The sequence below is a fragment of the Myodes glareolus genome, chromosome 2 (genome assembly GCF_982192425.1).
Source record: "Myodes glareolus chromosome 2, mMyoGla1.1, whole genome shotgun sequence".
Classification (NCBI taxonomy): Eukaryota; Metazoa; Chordata; class Mammalia; order Rodentia; family Cricetidae; genus Myodes; species Myodes glareolus.
In genome coordinates, this window is record NC_142027.1 from 95,165,919 (window position 1) to 95,192,467 (window position 26,549).

General features: G+C 38.7%; 1 protein-coding gene across 5 annotated transcripts in view; it reads right to left on the reverse strand.

Annotated features, from left to right (window-relative positions):
• Spidr (scaffold protein involved in DNA repair) overlaps positions 1-26,549 on the reverse strand; it is a 242,950-nt gene that overhangs the window by 163,595 nt on the left and 52,806 nt on the right. For all 5 annotated transcript variants that reach the window (XM_048452445.3, XM_048452444.3, XM_048452443.3 and 2 more), the window contains exon 6: positions 2,209-2,462. In XM_048452445.3, the coding sequence (XP_048308402.3) occupies positions 2,209-2,462 (254 nt within the window). The remainder of the gene's footprint in view (positions 1-2,208; positions 2,463-26,549) is intronic.

The following is a 26,549-nucleotide window of genomic DNA, read 5'->3' on the forward strand; positions in this document are numbered from 1 at the left end:
CACACAGAATAGGCAGAGGAGTACTGTCAGGCCTCCTGCATACAAAAACAAGCTTGACACACAGAAGGTTCTCAATAGGGTTGGGAACACTATGTTCTAGGCCAGGATAACACCACCTGCACTATTAAAATCATCCTAATTTCAAGGACAACATATTCTCCACACTCCTTCCTTCCTGGTAACTGAACCAGAAGCCACCCACATGCTAGACAAACACCCTATCACTGAGTTAGATTCCTAGTTCCTGGATTTTTAAGATGAGTCTAACTTCAAAATCACCATGTCATCCAGGTTTGTCCTGAACTACAATCCCACTGCTTATAGCATGATTAGAAGTGTGTATTTATCATTTCCAATTGTCATTCTCTTCTGAAGCAACAGCTTCATTTGGGATATTGCTGGACTCAGATTTGCAATAACTGTGACTATCTTGAGCCATAATGCTCACTGAGTAAGACTGGAGGGTTTCACTTATGTAATTCCCCACTATGATACAAATAAACTAAACCATCAAGTGGCACGTACGTATAGCTTTACGACTGGACCCACCAGCATCAGGAATGTGTTTGATGTCATATGGGCTATGTCTTGACCATTTAATAAGCCCTTTTCGAAAACTTTGACTCTAAATCTCATTAATCCACTGGTCTTCCTGCTGTATATAACCAACCTCATGCCACTAAGTCACTAACTGTACTCTGTGTATCATGGACACGTCTTGTCCTTTGGTCTCTTGACACAATCCACGATTTTTGGATACTAGGAAGTGGTTTTTCAAGAACGGGTACACATCCTTGTGCCTTATTTATAAAAAACAACATGAGAAAGGATATCAATTTTCTTAGGATAGTGCATGCATCCCATTATTCGCCTCTGCAAATATTCCTTCTGGAAATACTATTCTCTGCAACTATTCTGGAGACTAGATCTCTTTCAGAAGATAGTCAGCTAAATCCCTCCATCCAGAGTGTGAGTTTAGGCATCAGTTCTGCCATTGTACCATTCACCGCTCTCAGTTTGCTGTGCTATCAGTGTAAAAGACCCCATCGCCCTCACTACCGTGTTATCCTCCACTGTGATAATTCACCTAGGAGCTCTCTGTCACTTTTACTTTAAGGCCCTGCTGGACATAGGTTCCTTCTTACTCTCAATGTTTTTGCCTATGAACAGGGACATTATTTTGTTCCAGTTTATAACAAACAAAAACACTTTGGATGGCATGAGGTTGTGACATGTCTCTAAAGGTTCCTGCACACATTCTGCTTGGCTCACCAAGGCCAGTCACGGACTGACACACTAGTAACAAGGCTATTCACCCACTGTGGCTCTCCTCAGCCATGTGAGGTATTTTTATCCCTTAAATAAGGCTGTTTTGAAATTTTAAGCATTAATTTGGCCACTCTCTCTAACCATACTCATGCCACACAGATAAGCTTGTGGACTTATATTTATTTTTATTTTTCTCTTTATAAGTTTCATTTGATAATGAAAGAGTGTCTCTATCTAACAGAACACCTGGAACCCTGATGTTTAATAAAACTTGAAGAGTCAAAGAATACATTTCCACCTGTAACATGGAGGGCCAGCTTGTTGGGGTTTCTGTCCTGCCCGGTACCCCACAGCTGGCAAGCCCAAAAGAAAATCACACTGAGATCTCCATAAGTTATAAAGCTGATTGGCCCATTAGGTCAGGCTACTTATTAGCTCTTGTAGCTTATATTAACCCATTATTCTGATCTATGTTAGCCATGTGACTCAGTACCTTTTTCAGTCGGGCAGATCACATCCTGTTGCTTTGGTGATCTGGGAAGGAGTGGGAGGAATCAGCTTCTTCCTTCCCAAAATTCTCCTGTTCTCATTACATCATTTCTACTTCCTGTCTCTACTTTCTGTTTTTCTGCCTATACTTCCTGTTTGGCCAATCAGCATTTATTTAAAACATGATTGACAGAATACAGACAATTCTCTCACACCACCACCAAAGAAAGCAATCATGCAAGCTATTCATAACCAAATCCACTAACGCACCACTTGAATGAACAACTCCATAAACTGCATCCAAAATAGGCTTACTAACTGTCTATCAAAATCAGAATTTTACTTGAATTTTCTTTCTCAATTAAACAAGTATTTTAAAATTAAAGTCTCAGTCAATATTTTAAAGAAAGAAAAGAATTGAGGAAAAGAAAATTACAAACATGATTTAACCTTAAAAGCTTCTTCTTTGTTGCTGAATTTTCTGAAGTCTTGGGAAGGTTGGATGTATATTTCTGGGGAGTGTTCAATATGGGCTCAGCTGAATGTGCCCCTGAGTCAGTCTGTCTGTTCAAAGACCATCTTGCATCTGATTTAAAATCCACCCGGAATTTGTGAGGGGATTCTGAATCAATAAACAGGGCATTCTCTGAGTCATCTTCTTTGTCACTATCTGATGAATACTCCAATATTTCTGTAGAAATTGGCTGCAAAAATTAAGAAATGTAATTAAATATTCTTCATTTAAGCTCAAATGCATATATGCCTATCATTATCTTGACAAAAAACTTAATACTCAAAAAAAAAGACAAGAATAAGTTAAACTAGTTGTAAGCCAGGCATTATTTTTTAGACTCCATCAAAATCAACACAAGCGTTTTTTTTCTTATCATCCTTTAGCAAATCAGTGGCATATGTCATACGTACTGAAGTCTCCGATGTCAACCAGTAACATATCTGAGAGTCTAAAAGTAGTCATTATCTGACACTCATGGGGAGGCATTATTTCTTAGCCTTTCAATTTTAGCAAGGAGATAACATTCACTATTTCTTATGAACCAAATATAAAGATACTGTCTCTTTAGGTATAAAGCATTTTAATTCAGCAGTGAAGCCTTTTCTGGCACAATTCCAATATATTTTCTAAAGTTCAGTTCGAAATCTTTTACATAAACAGAGATTATTTAAGAATGCCTAACATTTCTTAAAATATTTCTTCATTGTTTTATTCAAATGTCTGAACTTGTAAAATAAGGTTATTTTTAAAAGTGGATTAGAAAACCGAAGTTTGCATCATAAGGTCATATTGTAAAATCTAATACTTTCTTTCGACACTTTCTGTCTTTGCTCTAGCACACACTGTGCAGGATTCTAATGCCAACTTGACACAGGCCAGAGTCATCTGAGAAGAAAGAATATCAGCTGAAAATGCCCTCATGAAACTGTCCAGTGGAGCATTTTCTAACTAGTGGTTGACATGGAAGCACCCAGACCCTTGTGGGTGGTACCACTCCTGGTAGGGAGTCTCCCCAGGGTATAAGAAAGCAGACTGTGCTGGGTGGTGGTGGCACACACCTTTAATCCCAGCACTCAGGAAGTAGAGGCAGGCAGATTTCTGTGAGTTCAATACTAGCCTGGTCTACAGAGCTAGTTCCAAGACAGCTAAGACTGTTACACAAAAAAACCCTGTCTCAAAAAGAAGAAAGAGGAGGAGAAGGAGAAGGAGGAAGGAAGGGAAGGAGGGAGGAAGAGAATGAGGGAGGGAGGGAGGGAGGGAGGGAGGGAGGGAGGGAGGGAGGGAGGGAGGGAGGGAGGGAGGGAGGAAAACTGACTGAACAAGCCATAAGCAGCATTATTCCAGGGCCTCTGTATCAGCTCCAGCCTCCAGATTTCTGTCTGCTTGAGTCCCTGCCCTGGCTTCCTTAGATGATGTATGGTGAGGTGGGAATGAAAGTGCAATAAACCATTTCCTCCCCAAGTTACTTTTGGTTGTGGTGTTCTGGTAACAGCAATAAAAAGCCTAACTAAAACAACTAAGATTCCTAAACATGACGAAAGTTTACTTTCATATAAATTGGTTTTACAAGCTAGTTCCATGTTTTAGTAATAATTACATGTATTAGCAATAATTTATCCTTCAACATTTTTATTTTGCAGTTTTTAGCAGCTTTATATTATTTACTATTTATACTAAGGTGTAAATTTATTAAAAGTAAAGTATACTTCATCATTAGTTGAATGAGACTTCTAAAAACAATTATTTCAAATATATGTTTGTGTTTCACCCTTAGGAACCCATCTATTTTGCTTGATTAATGTTGACCATATATCCCTGGCAATGCAGGAGGTATTTGAGTGAAAACAGGAAGCAGAGTGTGAGCATATATGTGCATTGTTATCGAAGTAGCTAGAGTTTGCTAATACGCAGAGGAGCTTACTGCACTGGGTCTTTTCTGAAATTATATCATTACGTACATGTGAGAGTCTTTAAAATACTATCCAGTATAATCTAAGAAACAGTTTTTTTAAAAAAGGGAAAAAAAGAATGAAAAGCATGATTTTAGTTCCTATGCATCCTTGCAGTTCTAGGCCTAAAACAAGGCAGCTAGAAAATTATCTAGTAATTAATAAGCACTAAGAGTATGTGCTTTCGTCACAATAAGGCTTCTAGATAATTATTAACCATAAGTCACCAGAAGAGCCAGAGCATTTCAAACTGAGAAAGATGGTTCACGATACCTTTTGTATTACATGAGAATTGCATATCTAAATAATTTTATCTTTTCTCTATGAGACATCCCTCCCACCCCCATGAGGACTGAGCACCGAATTCTCTGTCACTTGGCTACATTCTGTGCACTCTTTCCATTAGGAACTCCCCACAGTCCAGGCACACTATGAATTGTACTCCATCAGCCTCGACCTCTGAGCTGGGATTTTAGGCCTGCACACTCAGGCAAGGCTGAGAAGTTTTCTTTAGAATGAAGGCTTTCATTTCATCCTAAAGTAAGATCTCTCAAGCTCAGTTCTGTCGCCAGTTAGAGCTAAGACAATATGGAGGCATTACTGTGGAGTGTTTAGCAACATCCCCACCTACACCCACCAGATGTCAGAAGCACAAGTTCAACCCATAATAATCACAACATGTCCAGACACAACGTAATGTTTCCCGGAGATGAGCTATCCTCAGTTAAGAACCAACTCTCCTAGAAAGAGGCACACAGCTTGTGCTACAAACTCAGGCAGATGTGAAAGGATTCAAAGTACATTGGAGGCATGGCAGAGACTAGAACTGGTTTCTTATAAAACACTGCAATACAAGCATTGTCAAAGACATTTTACATTGGTTCTAAAAATACATCAAGAGGAAACCCTCTGTGGCCTCTACATCAGTTTCTGTCTCCAGGTTCCATGCTTTTTCTATTACAGCAATAGTGACCCTAACTAAGACATCATGTACAGGTCATTGATTTTTGCTCCACTGATTGACATGTCTAGTTTTTTGTTTGGTTGGTTGAGTTCTTTTTGTTGTTGTTTGGTTTTGCTAGTACCATGTTGTTTATAATATAATAGTTTTGTAATATAGCAAGAACACTGGTATAGTAATAACTCCAACATTGCACTTTTTACTCAGAAATATTTTAGTTATCTGGGGTCTTCTGAGGTTACCTATGAGTTCTGGAATTTTCATTGAGATGACACTGAATTTGTAAGAGTCTTTTGGTAGGGTGGTCATTTTTACAATAATTCTACCAATTCCATGAGCTCTGAAAATCTTCTCATGGTCTAGTGTCTTTTTCAATCTTTCTTTATAGTTTTCATAAAGAAGTCTCTCACCTTCCTGGTTAATATTTGTTTGTATTTAATTTTGTTTTGATTCTATTTTTTAAACTCCAATGGCACACTTTAATATGTTCCCTGTACTTATTACTAAAAATTAAAATAACAAGATTGCCTTTATTACAAATTTCTGCAAATGAGAAAATCCAAAGATCTATCCCAATTATTACCTTCTAAACCAAAACACCCCCAAATTCTATTGACATTCTTTCAGGTTATTGTATTTAACCCCAGACTTGAGGCTTCTAAAACTCACAGAATATTTGAGACTCATTCTTGATTCTTTGGGTCAAATTAAAGTCATTCACATGCATTCAACTTAACACATTCTATATCATGTAATGGTAACAAGTGTGGAGAGAGATCACCCAGCACCAGAAAAATAAAGAATAAAACTACCACAAAACTCACTACTGTACAGTTTAATCTTAAAAACAAAACCAAAAACTTTCACATCTGCTGTATGGCATTATCAGCAGTACGGGCAGTATACAGCTTAGCCCTGAATTGACTGTCCTAATTTTTCCCAATTTTAGCATTCTCAGAAGGATCCTACCCTTGCCACAGGCAGAAAGTGCAAAGGCATCTGAATGGTTCACCTTCTACAAACTCATTTTCATCACGGCCTTTTAGTTTCTTTTCCTTCTTCATCAGTATCTTCATCCTTGCTACAGGATCTTTCTGCGTAGACAGAAATGTACGGACTCTTCGGATCTCTCTCAAGATTTTCTCACTTTTGTTCTCAAGCAGTCTCATCTTCACTGCGCAGCGGAGGTGGCGGCTGCAGTGGAGGCTGCAACGAAGACCACATACTGCCGGGGAAGCAGGAGGCTTCATGGCACTGGGGTTGAATTCAGGTCAGCTTTTTCAGGTCCTTTGCTAAGTTTTCTGGCTGTGAGATTCCCGAATCATCCGAGGAGTCTTGTTCATCTGACTGAGGATATTCTGGGTTCACGAGTGGGATCCCTCATGACAATGGGCAGAATCCTTGAAAGTTAGCTCCAAACTGGTTAGTTTTGGAAAAGATGGAGACCCAATCTCACTAGCAGAGGAAAAGTCTTGATTTTAAATGTGAGTGTCTAGGTATATATAATATAACTCAATTTTATAGGTCAATTTCATGTGAACAGGTCATTTCTAAAAGTTTTCTGGTGGAATTCTAGTGATTTCTTATGTATATCATATTCAAATAGGAATAATTTGACTCCTTCCAATTTGTATTCTTTAATTTCCTTCTCTTATCTCTAACTAGGCACTATACTGAAACGACAGCGTAATAATAAAAACTCTGCCTCATTCCTGACATTAATATAGTTGCTTTGAGGTCTTCATTATTTAGGTTGATGCTGGCTAGAGATTTATTGTATACGGCTTTTATTATGTTACAGTATGTACCCTCCAGTCCTACTCTTTCTAGGACTTCTATAATGATAGAATGTTGGATTCTGTCAAATGCCTTTTCTACGACTATTTAGATGATCATATGATTTGTCTTTAAGGTAGTTTATATGGCTTATGGCATTTATTGAGTCATATATGTTGAACCATTCTTGCTATGATTTTTCTATTATTTCTTGCCATCTACTACTGGATTTGGATTTGGTTTGGTTTTATTTTTTCAAATTGCTGAATTACATCATAAAGTTATTTGTGTTCTTTCTGATGTTTTAATGTAGACTGTTGGATCTATAAACATCCTCTTATCTTCCTGATAATGCTTTTAATGTGTTCCAGAGGCTTTGTTTTTCTGTTTTCACTTTCATTTAATTTCAGGAAGCCAAAATTATTCTTTCTTGACTTGTTCTTTGAATCAAATATGATTCTGACTGAAGTAACCCAGACTGAGAAAGAAAAATGTCACACATTCCTTCTTATTTCTAGATAGAGGCTCTTAACCTTTATTTACATATGTAACCTGGAGCAACTGCAGAAACCAGGAAAGGGATGAGGGTACACAGTGTGGGAGATGGGCGTGATATTCTAGAAATGAGGCTAGTAGACGATAGGTGCAAGGACGAGAAAAATTTAAAAACATGGAACATTTTAACCAGGTAAGGGAGAGCAAGGGCAATGCAGAAGGCAATGCAGGGAAGTGGGATAGGTAATATAAAGAACGCGTGAAAAAGCCACAGGGAAACTTTATGTTTCCTTTAAATAGATGTATAGACACCTGTTCATAGTTTAAATGAAGTTTAAACTATTACTATTGGAGGTGATGATGGTCCCCCAAAGAGGCCATAGCTGATCTAACAAACCCAGTGCCAGGCATGGGAAACCTCTCTTCAAGTTGTTGAAGAAAAGAATTCAAGAGATGCTCACATCCTTAGCTAAATCACCACAAATTAGAAAATTTTTTTTAAGAATTCATTTAATAAGAGATGATTATTTCTAATATATCAGAAACAGAAAAAAATTTAACATATCAAAACCTTAAAAGCCACCATCCATATATAAAAGAACATACACCATATCTGTCTTTCTGGGATAAGACGGTATTCCTAAAATAGTCACAGCACATGGAAAAATTAGGTTGGTACTGACCAAGAAGCTTCCTCTTTGGTGGCTAACCTTTAAAGTACTGAAAGATGCAGGATAAGTTATGGAGCTGTGGGATGAAATCAACAGGCTTATACATCTGTGAACCTTGGGAGCTATAATAATGTCTAGCACGACCAAATATGTTGATGGGTGTAATAGTGACAAAAATATTACAAGAATAACCAAAAATTCCAGACTGGATTTAAGACTCAGTACTTAGAAGGAAACACATTTCTGGTATAAATCTGGTTCCTGGTATATGGTTGGGGATGTCAACAAGCCCCAGGACTGAATGTAGAACTATTCCAGTAAATTAGTATCCACCTTTCTCCTAAATTCTTATCTCTATACCCATAGGGTAGTGCAGCGCCCGCCCTCCCTCCCTCCCTCTCTCTCTCTCTCTCTCTCTCTCTCTCTCTACCCCCCATCATCAGGGAAGTTTCATTGTGCAATGAACAGTGATTAATAAAGAGACTCACAAGAAGAGTGAAAAGAACAAGTATCTGTAGAGAGTTTTGGCCATAACCAGAGAATCAATACAATGGACAATAAATACTTTAAAAACTGTTCAATATCTTTAACTATCATGGAAATGCAAATTAAAACCACTCTGATGACTGAATTATGGCTTAGTTAGTAGAGTGAGGTCTTGGTCTGATCCCCAATCCTGTAAACCATGATCCAGCAAAGCTGTAATCCCAGAACTTGGTAGCTAGAGGCCTGAGGATCAGAAGCCCAAGTTCCTTCTGTTATCTAGCAGTTCCAGAGAACCAGAGATTAATGAAATTCTGTCTCAACAAAATGATAAAATAACTTTTAAAAATACCTTAAGATTCCATATTAACTGAATCAAAAATAGATACTGTCAAAACAAAAACATTGGTGAAAATATGGAGAAAGGAGGACCCTTATTCAGTGCTGGATGTGGAAAATGATAAAATTAGTGTGGAAATTCTCAAAAAACTAAAAATAGAATAATAAGATCAGCAAGATGGGTGAGGGGATAAAGGCTCCGGCCTTCAGTCTTGATGACTTAAGAACATATAAGACCTATATGGTAGAAGAAGAAAGCTAACTCCCGCATCCACATAAAGGGTTTTGAAAAAACAGATTTACCACAGGAGGTGGGGCACGTTTTTAATCCCAGCACTCCGGGAGGTAGAGGCAGGTGGATCTCTGTGAGCTCAAGGTCAACCTGGTCTACAAGAGCTAGTTCCAGGACAGCTAGGACTGTTACACAGAGAAACCCTGTCTCAAAAAAAAAAAAAGACTTAACATATGATTCAGCTATATCATTCCTGAGTAAATACATAATGAACACTATATCTAATCACAAAGATACTTGTATATCTGAGTTTATTTTTACTCTACCCATAATAATAAAGAAATAAAATCAGTCTTCATGCGTATCAAATGATAAATGTATAATAAAAACAGGATACACACATATACATAATATTCAATTTTAATCAGCTATAAAGAAAAATAAAATTTGCAGGAAAATTGGTGAAACTGAAAAATATTATATTAAGATAGATAACCCACACTCAGAAAGACAAATACCACAGGTTCTCTATCATATGCCTATCTTACCTGCTAGTTTTAGGTATTTACATTTTGATAGGAGTAAGTAGAAGACTGCAAGAAACTAACAAAAAGACCTATAAGAAGAAAAGATAGAAACCCTAAGAAATATGAATGTAAAAAACACATGTGATATAATATGAAAGTAGTAGGGAAATAATAGCATTTGACTTAAACAAACAGGGAAGATAGGGAAATAGAGCAGAGAAGGAGGTTGAGAGAATCAACCATAATGGGAATACACGAAAAAGTCCTAAGATTTGAAAGAGAATGGCCCCCATAGGCAATATTTTATGTGAAGTCACCAGGAAGTGAAACTCCTTCAGAAGGATTAGGAGGTATGGCCTTGCTGGAGTACGTGTGTCACTAGGAGTGGGTTTCAAAAGCCCACTCCAGGACCAGTCCTTGTTTTGGCCTGCAGATTAGGATGTAGTTCTCAGTTACTGCTCCAGCACCATGTCTGCCTGTCAACTGCCATGCTCCCAACCATGATGATCATGATCTAACCTCTGAACTGTAAACCAGCCCCCAATTAGATACTTTCTTTTTAAGAGTTGCCTTGGCCATGGTGTCTCTCTCCACAGCAACAGAACAGTGACTAAGACAAAAATAAGACAGAAATCTAATAATGAACAATTGAATAAAGAAAAAAAAACCATTTAAGTAGAAATACTAAACCTGAATGGGATAAAGTGTCTTCCCCGAAACCATATGTTATTAATTGAAAATCCAAAAGATAGGAGTGGGATGAGTCCCTGTGAGTTTGGATCAATGTCTTGTTGCCATGCTTCCCAGTGAGGATGGGCTTTTAACCCTGTACCACTGCAAGCTAAAATAAATGTTTTCTTCTATATCTTGTATTAATTTTTCCACAGCAACAGAAAACTACTAAGAAGTTGGTACCATATATGGGGTATTGTTGTGATAGGCCTCACAGTGTTGTTTCTTCAGTAATACGGAAGACTTTGGAACTTGGGAATAGAAAAGTAGTTGACTGCTGTAAGTAGAGCCTGTTGGGCCATCCTAGTAGGAAACTGGAAGGCAGAACCTGGAGAAATGCAAACTAGAGGTCCACCTGAAGAGGTTTCAGAGGAGAGCTATAACTAGACTAGTAACTATACTAGACACTGTTCTTGTGATACTTTAGCAAAGAAGGAAGTTTTTTTCCCTATCCCAAAAACTTGCCTACAAGCTATATTTAAAAGCAACAGACTTCTTTCTTTGGCAAAGATTTTAAGACAGCACGATATTGACCCTTGAGTGGTTATTAGCAATCACTCTTACAAGGTTCTACAAATTTTCTTCCTCAAGGCTCATCATGAAGTCCCTTTTCTTGGCATTAAGCCATGAATCCCGGTTTGGACCCACTAGAGGTCTCTGTAATGACTTCCTTGAGTTAGAACCAGTAATAGATTATATAGGTGAGTGGAGCCATGTCCCCTGTACTTGCTGACAACTATTTGATGATACATCACTGGCTTACAAATACAGCACTGTGAATTAGTGACTCAGACTCAGTTCATGAAGGACCTTGCAGATCACATAAAAAGTGGTGGCCTATCATCAAACATTCGATTTCCACTACAGCCCACTAGAGCTATCTCTAAAATGGAGACTAGTTCTCCATAAATTATACTAAGTCCTTGCACCCAAATCCTGCGGGTCTCTGCTAATTTGCCTATTTAGGCCTGCTTCAGGGTCCAACCCTACCTGCTACTGAATGTCACGTACCATTGGATTTGTTGGGGTATATGACTCAACGGGCAGAGCAGCTTGAAATGGTCAAGAATCTTTGATTCTGTGCTTACTAGAACTTTTTCAAGTACATTTATCCTAATGCTGCAGCCCTTTAATACAGTTCTTTATGTTGTGGTGACCCCCAAATATAAAATTACTTTTGTTGTTGCTGCAAAACTATAATTTTGTTGATGTTATGAATCATAGTGCAAATATCTGCTATGCAGGATATCTGATATGCAACCCCTATGAAAGGGTTGTTCTATCTACAAAGGGGTCACAACCCACAGGTTAAGAACTTCCTGGTATACAGATCACATTAACACATCCAAGTGACAAAAGGATTACCCCTAAAACTGAAATATGACTACATTATGATTTTTTTCCCTCGTGGTATCTGAGAAAAGGTACAAGAAGTTATGTTTCATCGTAGAAGGGATATCTCTGAATGTTTCTATAGTGATATTTTATTTATGATCTAACAAATAAAGTTTGCCTGAAGATGAGAGTGCAAAGCTAGTCACACTAGTCAACCATACAGGCAGCACAATGATAGCATACACCTTTAATTCCAGGGCCTATACTAGATAGCCATAGAGGCTGAGCAATGGTGGTGCATGCCTTTAATCTCAGCACTAGAGAGGACTACACGACAGGATGAGACAGGAATTCACTATTTTTCAGTCTGAAGATTTTATAGAGGTAAGAGCTCTCTAGTGGTTGGCTGCCTTGCTTCCCTGATCTTGCAGCTTAAACTGCAGTATGTGTCTCTAGGTTTTTATTAGTCATGCTACATCTGATGCCCAACTTTCGGGGTACAAATTCCCCCCCCCCAAAAAAGGCATTTGCCTGTAGCTTTACATTCACCAGCGTAAGTTGGAGCTACACATGGCTAGAGTCACCACCCTACCAGCTAGGTTTCCCTAGCTTCTCTCTGGGTGGGCTTTCACGATCTCTGGCTGTCACCAAACTAGGTAGCTGCCTTGATATCCATTTGGGATTTTAAGGTTCTATGCAGCAGAAATAAGCCTCACATCTGCATCACCAGTGGCAGCAAATTTGGTGAGAAAATAGAGTATTAAGGGTGAAATTTTTTTCCTTAAGAAATTTTTCCCTTACAAATTCTCCAAAGACTCAACCAAGAAAGAGAATTACAGACCAATCTCACTCATGAACATAGATGCAAAAATTCCCATCAAAATCCCAACACAATTCTTCACAGACCTTGAAAGAACAATAATCAATTTCATATGGAGAACCAAAAAAAAAACCAACAACAATAGAATAGCCAAAATAATACTGTACAATAAAAGAACTTCCAAAGGCATCACCATCTCTGACATCAAGCTCTATTATAATGAAAACAGCTTGGTATTGGCATAGAAACTGACAGGTGAATCAATGAAATCAAATCAAACACCCTGATATTAATCCACACACCAATAGATACCTGATTTTTGACAAAAAAAAAAGCTAAAATTGTACAATGGAAAAAATAAAGCATCTTCATCAAGTGGTGCTGATATAACTGAATGTCAACATGCAGAAAAATGAAAATAGATCCATATCTATCCCAATGCAAAACACTCAAGTCCAAATGGATTAAAGACTTCAATATAAATCTGACCACACTGAATCTGATAGAAGAGAAAAGTGGGAAGCAGCCTTCAGTGCATGGGCACAAGAGATCACTTCCTAAATATAACCCCAGTAGCACAGACACTGAGAGCAACAATAAATAAATGGGAACTCCTGAAACTGACAAGCTTCTACAATCCAAAGGACACAGTCAATAAGACAAAAAGGCAGCCTACTGAATGACAAAAGATCTTCACCAAGCCCACATTAGACAGAGAACTGATTTGCAAAATATAAAGAACTCAAGAAATTAGACATCAAAATTCCAAATAACCCAAATAATAGTCGAGATGGAGATGAGACCAAGGAAAAAGATATTTTGATGGAGGGAGCCATTATGGGTCTAACAAGAAAACTGGCACTAGACAAATTCCCAGAAATCCACAAGGATGACCCCAGCTAAGACCCTAAGCAACAGAGGAGACAGTGCCTGAACTAGTCTTGCCCTGTAGTCAGACTGATGACTATCTTAAATATCACCATAGAACCTTCATCCAACAACTGATGAAAGCAGAGGCAGAGATCCACAGTGAAGCACTAGGCTGAGCTCCCAAAGACCAGTTGAAGAGTGAAAGGAGTGAGAAAATGAGCAAAGAGGTCAAGACCATGATGGGTTTACCCACAAAAACAGTTTACATGAGCTAATGGGAGCTCACCAACTCTGGCTGTACAGGGAAGGAACAAGCATAGGTCCAAACTAGTCCGTCTGAATGTGATTGACACTTGCATGGCTGGGGCAGACTAAGGGGGCCACTGGCAGTAGCACCAGGATTTAACCCTGCTGCTTGTTCTGACTTTTGTGGAACCTATTCTCTTTGGGTGGATACCTTTCTCAGCCTAGATATAGCAGTGAAGGCCTTGGACCTTCCTCAAAGCAATGTACCTTATCCTCTCTGAGGAGTGGATGGGAGGTAGGTTAGGGGGTAGGTGGAGGGATGGCTGAAGGGGAACTGGGATTGGTATATAAAATAAAAAATGATAGTTTATTTTCTTTTTTAAAAAAATAATAATAAATAACATAGCTCCTTTTTCATGACAATGATACGTGTCTGGTCCTGGCAGCAACAGTCTACTTATGAGAAGATAATGGATATCAAAGAAACTCCACATGAAATTTACTTTTTTTTGTGCAAAAGTAAGTGCCTGGGCAAGAAAATGCCCTTGCATTTTCAACTCAACTGATGTCCTAATTGAACATGTAGGACACAAAAAAGAGTGACTGCTAAACCTTGTCAAGACAAGGTGGGGCAGTCCTTCAATAATTCTACTTCATAGAAAAGTCTGTCAAATATTCTAGGCCTTTAGGCCAAAGATGAATATCCCAACATTGCAGAGGAATGTGAGGTAACTGTTCAAGTAGGCAGCTGTTTCCAACATTTCTCACATCTTTTGGAAATCGCATGCCTGCACTTCCTGAATACTCAGTTAATACTATTTCTTTCTCAGATCTCTGAGGTAGTTGAAAACTAGAGAGTTATAGTTTTTCTTCTTTACGAGACTAAGAAAAAAATTCACTAAAGAAGTATAAAATGCATGTTGAAAGATATCAAAAGATAGTTTTGAAAGGTAATGTAAGTTATGATAGAAAGTAAATCAAATACAAGACTTTGGACTCACGAAGATAGGATAGATAATGGAGTATTTTGTCTGAATTTGTCAAATGCAAATGGACTAGACATTGTTGATGTACTTATTGCCTATATATATCGTATATAGTTATTTTACTTGTATATAGTTTTTCTTATATTAGCTATAACCTATTTTTATATTAGACAAAAATGGGAAATACAGTGATATCTTGTTTACAATATAACAAATAAAGCTTGCCTGAAGATCAGAGTGTAAAGTTAGCCACACTAGTCAGCAGACAGACCAGGCAGTGGTGGCTCACATCCTTAATCCCAGCAGCCACACTAGTTAGCCATAGAGGCCAGACAGTGGTGGTGCATGCTTTTAATACCAGCACTAGAGAGGAATATAAGGCAGAACTCACTCTTTTCAGTCTGAATATTTCATAAAGGTAAGAACTCTCTAGTGGTGGGCTGCTTTGCTTCTCTGGTCTTTCTGCTTGAATCCCACTATCTGTGTCTAGGTTTTTATTAGTCATGTTACATGTTTGAACACAAAATTTATTGAGAATTTAATTGCCTATAATCTAGAAGATATCAGTGATATCACAAAAGTAAATAAGCAGAGGTCAAAGACAGTGGAGTCAAAAAAAAGAGACAATGGAAAAAAGGGAATATGTATACTAAGGGAGACCAAATCTAAGGTAAAAAGTTGCCTAAGATTGTCCTAGCCAGATCTGTAAGACATTCTTTATTTGGGTCCTTGAGTTACTTGATATTTAAGAGGTTTTCATCTCCTCTTGAGGTTTTGATCCAGGAGCAGGTCTCATAGAGAACGGTGATGTGCCTCTTTATTCTTCAGTAAGCGTATCCAGATTCCTCTGGCCTGCGAAGATTACTCCAGCTAGAGTTTAGGTTTTGTTGCTGTGTCTTTGCAGCAGCTACTGTGGCCTTCCATACAGACTACAGACCGACACAGAGAAGTATGGTAATCACTTATGCAGCTGACATTCTCACCGGTCAAAGGAAATCTTGAAAAATGAAGCAGCCCAAAAATATCTGTTGGGGAGCTGGGCTGCTTTGTGACTACTCCTCTCGTGTGTTAATGCCAAAGTGAGTCCAGGTATGCCCTGGGTTCTATTTTTACTGTGTCTAAAGCTAAAGTATGACGTTGAGACGCCTTCCTTAGAAAAGAGCTTATACTAGGGAAAACACTAGAAGATGGGAAATCTCCCAACTGACAATCTAGGCATCAAGAATGGCAGCCATGACTATACAGGAGCTCTGCATTTAGTTGGAGAGCTTGATGTATGCTGAGACACATAGAAAGCAGTAGCCTGCCCCTTAACACTTATTGGAGTACTAAGTCCCTGAAACCAAAGACATTGAGTTCTCCCTGAAACCAAAGACACTGAGTTCTATCAGCAGGGTGCAAGGATTATAAAACTAGAATAGAGAGGTTCAAGGTAGTGAATTCATTTGGCCTAACACCACATAAGTATTCATCTATAAACAGAGGTCAGTCAATAACAGTACAATTAAGGGAGCTCTGGCAGGCCAAATCTGAAAATTTTACTTCATTCATTCCTGTGTGCATGTGCATGTATTCCACACTATGTGTGTTAAAGTCAAAGGACAATTTTTGGAGTCAATTGTGTCCTTCCACCATATGATTCCTGGGACTTTGACTCAGATCAATGAACTTAGGGGCAAGCATTGGTACCTGTTGAGCTGTGTCACTAGCCCCAGGCCTAGTTTTCAAAGACCAAAATTAAAAAAGAAAACAACAATGTACCACTTAAGACAGAATTAGGTAATTATATTTATGAAAATTCCATTGGCCTGTCTTACTGATAAATAGGTACCTTTTGTGCTGTTTATGATTAAACACAATGAGGAGGCTAGTTACATTATTGACATTGCTACCCATCATAGGTCTACAGAAGCAGTATAGAAAGTATAATAATCTTATTCATCATGCTATGATTCCCATCCAATTCTGGCAGGACAAAGTCTGGTTGCAGAAGATGCCATCTAAGACCCCAAAATGTGTCCATTCCCTTTCTTACGATGGAAATAAAGGCAGCTTTTCTGACCAAAGTCTAGGCTCTATGTACTTTCTGTTGGTGTAGGTCATTGGTATGGCAGGCGAGTATGGTCTTGGGGCCTTCTTTTCCATCCTGTCTCACTGTGTAATAGAATACGAGAATAGCTAGAGGAATTAACCAGGTCTTCTACTGCCAGAAAATACACTTGAAGAGACACCTTACCTATCAACACCAAGTTTCTTTATAAAGATATCTAATACTTAGATACATTAAGCAAACTTGATATTTTGCTCACAGATGGAATTAAATGGATACAGAATGTTAAAACATAAAGGATAACTGTCACGAGGCTACACTGTAGGAAAGTTATGAAGACTGTGCCTTGTGTAAAAAAGCATACATATCAAGAACAAAAATGGTGCTTTTCAGAAGGAAAGAGCAGCCCCTTGTAATAGAGGTATGTAACTAAAAGTACAGTAAGTAGGCCCCTGATACAATATCACACATACCATGTTTATCTTTTTTTCTTAATAGAAATGAAAATGAGGTTATAACTCAAGGTAAGTAATGATGTCAGGCCAGAACTGCTCCAAAAGATCTCCCTGAAGAAACATGTCTAAGATGAATTCTTCAAACTGAACAGGGTCCTGTAAGACACTAAGGGCATAAAAGTGGGAGAGAGCTTATACAATAAGAGAACTCAGAAATAGGAATTCCCACAAGGCTCACAGAATTGGGCCATGTGATCTTCTTAGTGTAGAAGAGATTTAATTATTGATAGATGACCTTGTAGGTTACATGGAAAGGGGCTTCATGGTCCAGACAACTTTTGGCAACATTTTATACAATCGGAGTTTTAAGATAGAATCAGTCTTCCTGGATTAATATGGGCAAATAATCTCAGAATAGTAGAAGTACAAACTTGTAGAGTCACTATGGCTATTAGTGTGGCAGTTCCCCAGAGAGATGGGGATCGATTTATCTCAAGGTCCAGCTATAGCACTCTTGAGCATACACCCTCAGGATGATCATCCATCCTTCCATAGAAGGCACTTGTTCAATCATGTCCATTGCTGATCTATTCATAATAGCCAAAAATTAGAAACAATCGAAATGGTAATCAACAAAAAATGGATAAAAATGTGGTATATGTATACAATAGAACATTACTCAACAATTTTAAAAGTAACATCACAAAATCTGCGGGCAAATGAATGAAATTGGAAAAAAATAATCCCAACTGAGGTATCCCAGATTCAGAAAAATGAATATGATTTGTATTTGTTTATATTTGGATATTAGCTCTGAAATCAAGAACAACCAAGCTACAATCTTCTTGAATTACAGACAATAAAACTAAATGGTACATATTTCATTAAGAAAGGGAAATAGAATAGATAGCTATGGATAGATGAGGGGCTGGCATGGTAGTATCAAGTGGGAAGGGGAGATAGATGTGGGTTTTGGCAGGAAATAAAGAAAGGGGCAGCTAAAATTAGAGGCACTGAGGGAGTCTAGAAACCTGATACAGTAAAAAAAAAAATCTAAAATATATACATATATGAAGGCAATCTAAATGAAATCACCACATAATGCAGGAGACAAACCCCTGAAGGCCATCTCTTGTCATCAAACAGGCTTTCAATACAGGGATTTGATTTACATCTAATTGAGTTGTTGGCCAAAGGGGTCCCATAAGAATCCCCAAACAACACAGGCTCAACTATAGGTTGTTTTCCACAAACTGCTGCAAGGCCGCATTGTTGAAGACAACACCACACAGCTCACTGAACATGGAGATGTCAAGCTGGTGCCTGCATAGTGCCTTTATCCCTAAATTCCAGCATCTTTATTACGGGAATAAAGACTATTCTGCATACTCTAGAAAGACAAATATAAACACCAAGCCAGTCACAAAGCCTTTATCTACAATGCTGTATTGCCTGCAAGGTATGTCAGAGTACAAGAGACACAAAGCTTGTGGGAATAACCAACCAATAACTGACTTAAGGCCACTCCATCAGATGGAACCTATACATGGAACCCAACATGTCTTGGCTGACCAACACCAGAGATTAGATATTCCAGGGACCTAGGAGAAAACTGAATAATAGCAGTAAAAAAAAGGGAAAAAATGTAATGATAAAATGATACTTAATGATATTCTGTTACACGCATAGATCAGTACCTTGTTCAGCCGTTATCGGAAATGATTTCTCCTGCAGCAGATGGGAACAAATACTGAGACCCACAACCAGACATTACACAGAAAGAGAAAGACTTTGGAATCCCTAAGTGGGATGTTTCCAACAAATTCCTCCCCTCAGAGCTCAGGGAACACCACAGAAGAGGAGGTGGAAAGAGTCTAAGAGGCAGAGGAAAGAGGACACCAAGAAAGCATATCTAAATCAACAAGAACAAAGCTCATACAAACGTACAGAGACTGAAGTAGTATACACAGGGTCTGCACAAGTATGCATATGGCATATATATGGCGTGTGTGTGTGTGTGTGTGTGTGTGTGTGTGTGTTTAGTGTTTTATGGGACTACTCTATGCACAAACAACTAGTCTCTGACTCTTGAGACTTCTCTTGGGTTCTTTTCCTTCTGTTGGTTTATCTTGTCCAACTTAGTTTTGTTTTATCTTAGAATGATTTATTCCTTTATGCTTTTCAAAACATAAATGAATGATGCTGGATGGTAGTAGCATAGGCCTTTAATCCCAGCACTAGGGAGGCAGAGGAAGGCAGCTCTGAGTGTGAGGCCAGTCTCTCTATAGAGAGAGTTCTGGGGCAGCCAGGGCAACATAGAGAAACCCTGTCTCAAAAATGAGAGGGAGGGAGGAAGAGAAAGGAAGATGGAGGGAAGAAAAAAAGTAGAATGACTTAAATACAAGATAGCATATCAACACTCAGAGAAAAGGTAAAGCAATTAGACCACACAAGCAAAAACTGTGAAAGAAAATAAAGAAACAAGAAAGAAAAATGCAAGAAATGTGGGACACTATAAAAAATGAAATATTTAATTTATAAGCATAGATGGAAAAGAATCCTAGACCAATGGGATAGATCGTGCCTTAAACAAAATCACAGAAGGGCCCAAAGCTAAAGCTAGATATATATACTGACACAGGAAGCACACAAAACACCAAGTACATAAGATCCGGAAAAAAACTCCCCACACCATATCATAATTAAAACATTAAATATACTAAACAAAAATTATTAAAATCTGCAAGAGAAAAAATACAAGCCACGTGTAAGGAAAATTCACTGGAATATCAACTGATTTCTGTAAGGAAACTGAAAACCAGAAGATTCTGGAACAATGTACCTCGTTATAAAAGAAAGGGCACAGATGCCAACCAAGACTACTATACCAAGCTACAGTATCTGCTACAGCTGAAGGAGGAAGAAAAACTTTCCATGCTATAAAGGGGCTAAACAAATTTATGACTACCAAACCCCCCTGCAGAAAATATGGAAGCAGTACTTCAGAATGACAGGAGGAATAAACACAAAAAAGAAACTGTAGACACACTGAGGTGATAATTACTAAAACAAAAAGAGGAATAAAGAAACAAAACAAAATGATGCAATCAAGAAACATCTTTCAACAGTAACTTTAAACATTAATGGCTCAACTCTCCAATCAAAAGATACAGGATGGCTGATGGGTTAAGCAACAAAATACATTTTTGTCATTTGTCTACAAAAACCTCACCTTAGATTTAAAGATGGCACCACCCTTAAAGTGAAAGGACGGAAAAAAGTATTCTAAGCAAACGGAACCAGAAAGCAAGCTGTGGTAAACTTTACAGTTGGGTTCAACCATTAGGGCTTCCTATACTTTCTGTAGGAGCATGTATTTTCAGGGCTTTCTCAACCCACAGAGGACTGGATACTAGCACATACTATGATCGTTTCACTAATGAATGTATGTGTATTACAACTATCTGTCAGACTGTGAGCTCCGTGAAAGCCTGACTTGTATTTATGTCTGCCTAAGAATACAGTCTTCCCAAGAGAATCGACTGAAAGAACATAAAATGAGTGAATCTTCACCACATCACTTACTAAAAAGTGCTAATCTGATTTATTTCAACAGTGCAAGGAACCTATTCTTTCACACCACACCGTCTCCTCAGGATCTAGGAGCCCTGGGCAACTTGTGAAGAGCAGTGAGGAGCCAAACTTGGGATCATTTCTGAGGTTGACAGACAGGGAAACTGAACAGGCTTCCTTTGACTTCTGTCAGAGGAGCCATCAGGTTTCTTCCTTTCTTCATGTCACATACAAGAATAGACTCTCGGTGACCATAACCAAGTGATACACTCAAGCCATTGCTTAATCTGTAAATTACCCACTGCGTCCTTTTTATAACTGCCAGTCAGAATACCAACTGCCTATCATGACATAGCAACTGAGAAACACGAGGCTAAAGGGCTATGTTGGGGACAACTCACTTGTGATTTCCTGATAGACTTTCTCAATCCAAATTGTGATGAAATAGCCAGTTAGTGTTGCAATGCACTTATGGCTTTAGATAAAAACACAAAGCACTCAAGACAGAAGTGGCTGGAGAGAAGCGTACACAGCAGGAAGCTGTTCCTCACAAGGACATTGCAGTGTCTAAGATAAAGAGGAAGTGAAGAGGGAAAGTAAGTGTCCTAAGCACTTCAGAAAATACTGGAGAAACCACAGTCTCAAACATGACTAAAGCACTACGTTCAGATCATCCTTAGCTATAAACGTAAAAGCCAAAACTGACGCTGGCTAGGTAGGTAGTCCACAAAAGCCATCATGTCTATGCAAATCCCATTATGTAAGAGCGGCTACCTATTTCCAGCTCTATTTCTTAGAGAAACATTTTCTGAGAAAGCATCTCATGACAATAGCAACTAAAGAGACAGAGGGAAGGACTCTCTCACTCGCTCACTTCTATCACTCTAAGAGTCTTAGTCACGGTCACCTTCATTTACAATGACCAGAAACAAACATCCTCTTTAGCTAGAATCCCTACCACCAATGCCCCTTTCCCAATCAGTTTCCAATCTCTATATGATAGATGCCTATTTCCATGTTTCTAGGAAATGTGTACTAATCACAAAATATAATACCTGTCATTTCTTTGGCAATGCAGCTGTCATGTTTTCATAAGGTTTGAAAAACTAGCAGTAAGCTATTCCTAGTCCCTTCCTCTAGAGATACTTGAACCTCATAGGAACTTTGTTATCTATCTATATATCTATCAACTTACTCTTTCTTTAAAGGGCAGAAAAGGTTTATTTTTGCTTTACAGTTCCAGAAGGGAAAACATGGGCATATGTGTGAGAGGGTACAACTAAAAAATTAAAATAAAATAAACTGCCAATATGACTGCTTCATTACTAGGGAAGGTTTTTATTGCACCTCTGAGAGAAAGAATAGCCAGAGGCATCTGGAAGAGTTCAGAGTAGAGAGAGAAAGAAGACTGGACACGGCCAGGGCTAGGGAAGCGGGAGAGAATATTGGAGATAGCGAGGTAGGAAGAGATGGAGACCAAAGCACAGTGAAAAGGAGAACAGCAGGTGGTAGAGGGGTGGAGAAGAAGAGAGGAAGAAGAGAGCACATGTATATCCTGCCATTATAACAAGAGCAAATGGGTGTTGGGAGGAGGGAGCCTGGGGAACTGAGAAAGTCTAGGGTGCAGCACTGACTGTGAAATGTATAAAGGTACTTGTGCTTCTGAGGGAGCCTGGAGGGGCAAGTGATTTGATATGCAGCCACAGGTAGACATTTGCCCCTTCTGCTGAGATAAGGGGGAAAGACTCGTTTTGGTAGATGGGAACCAGTTTCACAAGTTCCTCAGGACCACTGGCTTTTACTGAACTGCCTGAAACCATCCTACACTCCATTTCTAAGCTGAGCTCATTTCTGGATATCGGGACCATCTGTTTGGAGTGTGGAAAACTGGAGTTTCCTTTGGACTTGAAAGGGAAGGCACTAGGCAGGAATCCAAAAGCAGTGACACTTTTTATATCTTTAATCATACCCAGAATAGTTTTTCTTAATGCTTAGAAGTATCCACAGAAAAGATTTTTTCCATTAGTAAGCAGGAAATTGAGTGCTGCAAATTGTAAAGCTCTGATATTAAATATCTTGACAAAATGTTCATGTATGGGAGGTTTGGTCTATGATATAGATGGTATTCAGAGGAGGAGGGTTGGGGAAAGTAATTGGATCCTGAAGGGTCTGACTTAATAAAAAGATTAATCCAGTTTAAGATTCATGATTTAATGACAGGTCACTAGAGCTATGCCTTTATAGAATTTATCAATTCCCCCGTCTTTTGCCTCATCCTCTCTACTTATGTCTGTCTCCTGTACCATGCAATCCTGCATAATGTTCAGTTTCACCTCAGGTCCATAAGAACCAAGTGAATGTCCAAGGCCTAAAACTTCTGAAAACATAAACGAAAATAAATCTTGCCTGTCTCAGTACGAGTCATGGTGATAGAAATCTAACACAGCATTCATGTCTTATAGTCAACAGTCGGCTTTATAAATATAGAACATTAACGAGGTATTAATGAGGACATACCAATATCAATTCCTAAAAGACCAGAAGTAACTTTCTTCGCTATACAGTAGCAACTTTGCACAAAAACGATGTGAAGTGGAGGATAAGCAGAAAATCCACTTTTCACTCTATATCACAACTACACGTTCTCCTCAGTAAGAAGCTCTAAGGACCTCCTTTTTTATTCGAATGGTTAAAATCTTGTTTTAACACCCACTACTTCACTGAGACTATCATACTCAGCTATTGGGTAGCCCCAACACAATCATCTATTTGTAATTCTCAGCTCCTTCCAGCTCTGAGAGCAGCCACAGACATTTGCTATGGTTTCAAAACAGGACCTGCGCCCTGATCAAAGAGCATATCCCTCTCATCAGGTAAGGATATGAGGTACAGACAGCAATCTAGAACCAGAGCAGGCAGAAATGAAATCAACTGTCATCCCAGTCTTGAACTTCTTAGCTTCCAGAACTATGAGAGACAAATTTCTTCTCTTTGTGAGCTACTTAGTCTGTGGTATTTGTGCCAGGAGTCCTAATGCACCAAGATAATAGCCACGGTCCACAGCTTCTAAGCTTTTGACTCACTATACACTTAGGATCTTCATCTTTCTTGCCTTCAGCTTCCTTTTATCTCCACATAATCCCTTCTTTTCCATAACCTGTATTGTCTGAAAAGACTTGCTGAATACCAAGTATCTGCTAGATGTTGCTGGTGCCACACTAAAGTCCAGACTGTTTTAAGTGCAAGGGGTTAGTGGAGAGGAGAATAGGATATCAGTCAAACTTCTTGCCTGCCACTTAACTTCCTTATATGCCCATTGATGTGGGATGCCCTTCCGTATGTTGTGAATATTTTATTACCATTGGTTAATAAAGAAGCTGATTTAGCCAATAGACAGGCAGAACCAAGACAGCCGGGAAATCCAAGCAAAGATTAATGGAAAAAGAAGGCAGAGTCTAGAAAACACAAGTAGCCACCAGAAAAGCAAGGTGTGAGGTAACAAACCTAATGGTAAAATATAAACTAAAAGAAATAAGTTAATTTAAGTTGTAAGAGCTAGTTAAGAATATGCCTGAGCTATTAGGCCAAACAGTATATAATTAATATTAAGCCTCTGAGTAGCTATTTTAAAAGTGGCTGTGGGACCAGGCGGGATGAGAAACCCCCAGTTACAGTCCATCTTCATATGAAGTATATGAGATACACAACGGTGCATGCTACCTGTACTCTTCAGTTGTTCTTCACGAGCTTTGTATTAATTTTCTATAGAGTGGTAACAATTTGCATGAACTTAGAGGCTTAAAGAAATGCCCATTTATTAGCTCACAGTTAGCAATCTGACTCATTTCAACTGGCTCCACTGCGCCAACAAAGCCAACACCACAAAGCCAACACCACTTGGTTCTCCTTCAGAGGCTCTGGAGATAAATTTCAGTTCCAAGACCATCCTTGGTAGCGTTCAACTCCTGTCGATTACAGGACATAAGGCCCATTTCTTCACTGGCTAACAGTTAAGTCTGCTCTAGCTCTGAAATGCTGTTATTTGTGGTGCCCCCCCATTACTCTCACATCATCAGCAGCTCATCAACCCTAGTCGTCTTGTTTTCAATCGCTGACTTTAATGTTAAACACATACCTAAAGGCTCACAGGATTAGGTCATACCTTCTGAAAACCAAATGTGACATATTACAAAATCTAATTACAGTAGTAAAATCCACTGAACTCAGGACAACAGATCTTGCTATGCATAGTAGAAAGTAGGTACATTAGAGATCATTTAGAATTTATTAGCACAGTTAAGAAAACACATACACCACCCAAAAAAAAAAAGCAAAAACAAAAACAAACAAAAAGAAAAAGAAACTGGCCTTTAATCCCAGCACTCAGGAGACAGAGGCAAGCAGATCTCTGTGACTTCAAGATCCCTGGTTTATATAGTGAATTTCCAAATGGCCAAGGCTATGTAGAGAAACCTTGTGTCAAAAAAAAAAAAGAAGAAGAAGAAAGAAGAAGAAGAGGAAGAAGAGGAGGAAGAGGAGGAAGAGGAAGAGAAAGAAGAAGAAGAAGAAGAAGGAGGAGGAGGAGGAGGAGGAGGAGGAGGAGGAGGAGGAGGAGGAGGAGAAGGAGAAGAAGAAAAAGGAAGGAGAAAAAGGAAGGAGAAAAAGGAAGAAAGAGAGAAAGTTATAGCAGGGCATAATGGCATACACCTTTGATACTGGCACTACAGTGGCTAAGGCAGGAAGAGTTTGAATTCAAGGCCAGCCGGGGCTACATGGCAAGATTCAATCTCAAACAAATAGAATGTTGTAACATTGCTTAGCAATAGGTCCTGAATATTTGAATAATCTTTTTTTTAAATGATTCATTTATTTTATTTGATGTGCATTGGCTTTTGCCCGTATGGCTGTCTGTACAAGGGTGTTGAATCCCCTGAAGCTTGAGTTAGAGACAGTTGTGAGCTGCCACGTGAGTGTTGAGAACTGAACTTGAGTCATCTCTAAGAACAGACAGTGCTCTTAAATGCTAAGCCATCTCTCAGGCCCCCTTTTGTATGTCTTTCTTTTATTTTTGAGCGGGTTGTTTGAGACAGGATTTCTCTGTGTAGCCCTGGATGTCCTGAAACTCGCTCTATAGACCAGGCTGGCCTCAAACTCAGAGATTCAAATGTTTCTACCTCCTGAGTGCTGGGATTAAAGGTGTGCATCATGACCAACTGGCTCGGGTACTCTTTATATGAGATTTTATTTTCTGATCCTCACACAGAAGTAACCACAAAAATTATAGGTAACTCTCACATTTATGCCTCTAGTCCTTTTAGCTTTAATAAACTCATCTTTGCAAATGTATGAAAGACATTAGTATTTGGAAATATCCCAATTTCACATGATAAAATCAAACTGTTCATAACCTTCATTATCTAAGCTTTTTATTATACCGCCTAGTTGAGTTTTTCAGGGTCTCAGTCATCAAGGGGATAGTGTATCTATAATGTATTCTGTTTTCTTTTTATATCAAATGGAACTGAAAGTACTCATTGATGATAAACATTAAGAACTCAATCTTCCTCTTCATTCTCAGGTAGTCTTCTTTTCTAAAACAGGATCATTAGAGATAACTGGTCCCCTAATCTGACCTCTTGTTTCTTTCTTTTATTTATGTCTGTGTGCCCACTTGCACCATCCCATATATCCCTAAAGGGAAGTTCCCAACACTGTGCTCATATTTTCTTCGGGAATCGCATCAATCTCCTTTCAGGTAGAACCGTGAAATGGCTCAT